The following is a 4,866-nucleotide window of genomic DNA, read 5'->3' on the forward strand; positions in this document are numbered from 1 at the left end:
GAAGATATTTGTTCTGCTTTTAGAGATGATCTTAAGGTCCTTTCCAACCCTAACTGTTCTGATTCTATGATTCTATGTCTTTGTTGGATCATCATCTAAACACCCTGCAGAAGCATGGAAGTATGTAGCGTGGAATGCTGATTGTAATACTTCAATGTAATTTAAATGATTTTCAAGTAAGGTTACTACAAAGTAGAAGTAGGAGCTTTTTTCTGAAGTGTGGATTATTCCACTTAACAAGGTGGGTAAAAGAAGCTATATGATTTTGTAAAACTAAACAAAAATGCCAGCAGGAAAACCCAGAATAAAAGAGATTTCCTGGCATAGGTTCCTAGTCCTGACTAGGCATTACTTCCTTCTCCAAAATAAGCATTTATACAATTACCTTCACAATTTTGAAAGATAATTCTCTTTCTTTTTTTTTTTTTTTTTTTACTTTCTTATTGCTAGTCCTTAGGCTTTGTTTGCCTGCATAAAACAGACCTTTGAATAGCATTTGTGAAGAGTAGCAGAATTCAGAATTAGCAATAGTGAAGCATTTCTGGGAGGGGAAGGAGGGGTTTCTCACACAGTATAGCCAATATCAAATGGGTATGTGAGCTGCCAGCTTCAGCTCAACCTATGCCTCTTCTGCTTTATTCCAGGTTATGGACACACAGTGCCTTTGTCTGATGGAGGAAAGGCCTTCTGCATCATCTACTCAGTCATCGGGATCCCATTTACACTGCTTTTCCTGACAGCAGTGGTACAGCGCATCATCGTCTATGTCACCAGGCGGCCTGTCCTGTATTTCCACATTCGCTGGGGCTTCTCCAAGCAGATTGTTGCAATCATCCACGCAATAGTCCTTGGGTTCATCACTGTCTCGTGCTTCTTCTTAATCCCAGCAGCAATATTTTCTGTTCTGGAAGATGACTGGAATTTTTTGGAATCATTTTACTTTTGTTTCATTTCCCTAAGCACTATAGGCCTTGGAGACTATGTGCCAGGAGAAGGTTATAATCAAAAATTCCGAGAGCTGTATAAAATTGGAATTACATGTAAGTGTCAAACTAAACAGCTAAATAAAAGGCATTTTATAATAATAATTAAAAAAAGAAAAAAAAAGACTTGCCCTCTCCATTCTGTGGATAGTGATTTTGTGAGCTGTCAGCTAGCAAAGTGGGCATTTTTAGGTAGCTGTGCAAGGAGAAAACCTTTAAATAAGGTTAGTTTTCTTAGTTAAGGGGAAAAAAAAAAGCTAAAGCCAGAATTCCATTGTGCTAAACCATGCCTAATTACTCTTTTATTACTAGTAGAGAAAAATGCTCACATTATTGTAATGAAAATGGCTATGAACATCTTGGGCTTTCAGTGCATCACAGAGCCAGGAAGATGATCTCATAAGGTGAGATGAGAGATGGACAGAAATGAATTGAGGCACAACTGGAAATGAGGCAGAATAGCAAAGTTTCTGACTCTAGTTGTAACAGACGGTAGCTGAAGCTGGCACCAGTACATACCAGCTGTCAGAGAGACAAGTAGACCAAGACGACAGCAAAGCAAGACCACAAATGTTATATTTAAATTGTTTCATCACATTTGACACAGAAGGAAGGGCACAGTGATCAGTGATTTTGTCAAAGTAGAGCTAAGAAAATTATGTTTGTGTTGGCATTCTGAATTAATGTATGCTGAGGGCAGTATTCTCCAGTGACAGTGCTTTGAAGCATCCCGGCTTCTGATACAGCTTCAGTCTGCGCAGTCCTGGCTCATCAGATGCACTGCCTGAAAGAGCTGAACGGCCAAACCAAACCTTTCCTGTCAGGTTCCCTTCTTAGGCTGGTATGCATTTTTCTCTGCTCCTGTACAATCTTAACACAGGTAAAGTGTCCATGAACTTGGTTTTGTGTTTTACCTAAAGAGAGATTGGGCCTTGAATTTTCATTGTGTGAAGCAGGATTTTGAACCGACCAACAGAACACTTTATTCTCCTGCCTTCATTGCTGGAGATTTCCTCTTCTACCCATTGTGTTTAACTTACCAACAGTAGCTTTTAATCATTACCCTATTGATCAGCAGAGTAGATTTGGGGATGCTAAATGATGAAGTGAATAGAGAAAGTCACACATAGTAATGGCCTTGTAAAAATTCTAGTCAATCTGAAAACTCAAAAGTCAGAAGAATAATTATGGCTCAGATTATCCTTTTTCAAAATTTATAACACTTGGGAAATAAATTTCAGGAAATACCGAAAGGAAAAAGAAGCTGTTAGGCAAAGTCATGACTTTAAAATATTTAATTTTAACACTTTTAAGATCATAATTTTTAAATTACTATTTTTCCTTTAATCTGAACAATTCAAGGAACCAAACAGGATGTGTGAAGTCTTTCCTCTTGCTGAACCTATGTTTTCTTCAATAAAAGTTTTTCAGTTTTACAGCAGATGATGCTTAATAGGTGCTACAGGCTTTTCAAGAACTTTCAGGAGAACGTAAGTCCTGTTCTAAATCAAGTCGTGAGAAGCTGGGCTGAGTTTCAAAGAGAATTGCAAAATTCTCAGTGCAGATTTATAGAGGCCTTTTAATTGGCATAGCTTTGTCACTTCTTTCTTGTGTTAATGCGTAGCTCCTGCTTGATGTCATGAAATAAAGCTTAAAAATAATTCATAAATTTTAGCTGTAGTGCTGATTTAGGTCAGTACCTGGTCCTGCAATATTGATTCAGTGGTGCTCCTGGAAGGAAAATAAGAATGTTATTGCCAGTGAATAATCTTCAACTTGTAACCATATGTATGGTGACCATATGTAGATTATAATAATTAATCTGTGTTGATCTTTCAGCACATTTAATGTTCAGCCTTTGGATGAGCATGTGGTACTAATAATTGTGTGCTTCTGCTTGATTTACTCGTGGAAATGATAAAATACTCAAGTAGTCATGCTCCTCATTAAATTGTAATGATCAGTAGCAGGGATCTAATGAAACATTGAGATTAAGAAAAGCTCATTTAACACCTTCCATCAAATTCTAGATGCATGTGTTTGGAGGGGAAAAAAAAGAGCACAGCTGTTAACCATATGAAGCTCCATTTTCAAAAGTCTTGGTCTATGAGAGCTAATACCTTCAAAAATCAATTGGTACAGCACCAAAGTCACCAGTAATATAATTCAATTAACACTTCCAGGTTTGGATAGTTTATATATGTTAGTAAAACATTGCAAATAATCTTTAAGTTGTCATCACATATAGCAACTGCATTGGGTTTTTAAAATAGCAGTAATTTTACAGTGCTTCCTTATTTTTATTTTATTGGGTTTGTACACATTTCTGGTTGCCTTGTTTTCCCATTCATTTCAGGGTGTTGGATGTCTTCTTATAATTTTCAAGGAAAAGAATTCAAAAGCTTTCATGAAATATAAGTGATTTGTCCTGCTAAACTGGTACAAACAACAAATAACCATATGTAGCTGCCGTATTGTTACTTCTATTTGTAACATGTAGGGATATTAAGGGAAAAATCTTTTGAAGAGCACTTAATCATGAAGGTAGAAAATAAGTGGGGAAGCGTGCATGTGCTAAATTTTAGTATTCTGTTTCATTTAATGTCTTTACTCTTGTACAGTTGTAACAAAAATTAAAGCCATTAGTGTTACTTTTGGGGTTTTTTATGTGGGTTCTTGTTGATTATAGAATGAAAATGGAAACAGAGGATTTGACAATCTAAAGTGGGTTACAGAGCTCTGAAACTGGGTCATAAAGAAAATTAACATACTACTCAGAGATGACAGGAGTGGGAAAAGTTACAAGGTTAAAACTGTTCCAACCCCACTTAATTTGAAAATAATTAAAACACTTTTTCTTTTCTTCTTCTTTTTTTTTTTTTTGTATCCAGGTTATCTCTTGCTGGGCCTTATCGCAATGTTGGTGGTTCTCGAGACTTTCTGTGAACTCCATGAGCTCAAGAAGTTTAGGAAGTTGTTTTATGTGAAGAAGGACAAGGAAGAGGACCAGGTGAATATAATGGAACATGACCAGCTCTCCTTCTCTTCCATCTCAGACCAAGCAGCCTCCATGAAGGACGATCAGAAGGCAAACGAGCCCTTTGTGACTTCCCAGTCCCCAACTTCCAATGACAGCTCTCTAAACAATTAATACAGGGGTACCCAAACCATTGTTCAGTGCATTTATGCTACTTACCATAAGAAATAGAATGCCTCATATTTTTTTCTGAAAATATAAAAGCTGGAAGACTGTGCTACTTTAACAAGGACTCATCATTTCTGACATAGAAAAGACTTCTGGGGAAAATGTGGGAGCCACCCTGGGAAGAGGGAAAAAGTATAGGATGTGGCTGGGAACATTAGGCCGTTTTGCTTGAGGAATAAGGAGTTAGGTGTACTGCTTTCAGAGATGCCAGAGAGAAAGGTTTGCAAAGCACCTTCATCCAACATCTCTAGGAGAGTAGGCCTTCACTGACATCCAACTCATTTAGTTGCACACCCCATCTTGCAGCTGGGGGACAGAGCAAATTTTGGGATGTGCACTTTTGATTATCCAAAGTATAGTCACAGATTTAATCCAAACACCAAATATCTTAATCTGGAAAACATTTTCAGAGTAATATCTATACGTATCCTGGAGGTGGGAGTATCTAGATCATCCCTCTATTACCCAGTAACTTGCAGGTGCAGATAATAGTTCTAGGAGTGAAAAAACAAGGCTCTGGTCCCTCCTTTGCCCATGCCATTTACATTCAAATTTCCTACTTCTTTAAAAGGTCACCTAATCACAAGAAAATGTTGTCCTGAAGAGGGTGTGCCTTGAGTCTTCCATGCTGTTTGTATGAAATACTTTTGTAAACTCTGAGAGATAGCAGGACCAATT

General features: G+C 37.4%; 1 protein-coding gene across 1 annotated transcript; it reads left to right on the forward strand.

Moving 5' to 3' along the window:
* Positions 1–607: 607 nt before the first annotated feature.
* KCNK1 (potassium channel, subfamily K, member 1) lies at positions 608–4,406 on the forward strand (the record flags this gene model as incomplete). Its single annotated transcript, XM_010010305.1, has 2 exons — positions 608–1,040; positions 3,875–4,406. Coding segments are annotated over 2 exons (693 nt in total), but the record flags the coding sequence as incomplete, so codon positions are not given.
* Positions 4,407–4,866: the final 460 nt, after the last annotated feature.

This window comes from Nestor notabilis, unplaced genomic scaffold, assembly GCF_000696875.1.
Source record: "Nestor notabilis isolate BGI_N333 unplaced genomic scaffold, ASM69687v1 scaffold8462, whole genome shotgun sequence".
Taxonomy (NCBI): domain Eukaryota; kingdom Metazoa; phylum Chordata; class Aves; order Psittaciformes; family Psittacidae; genus Nestor; species Nestor notabilis.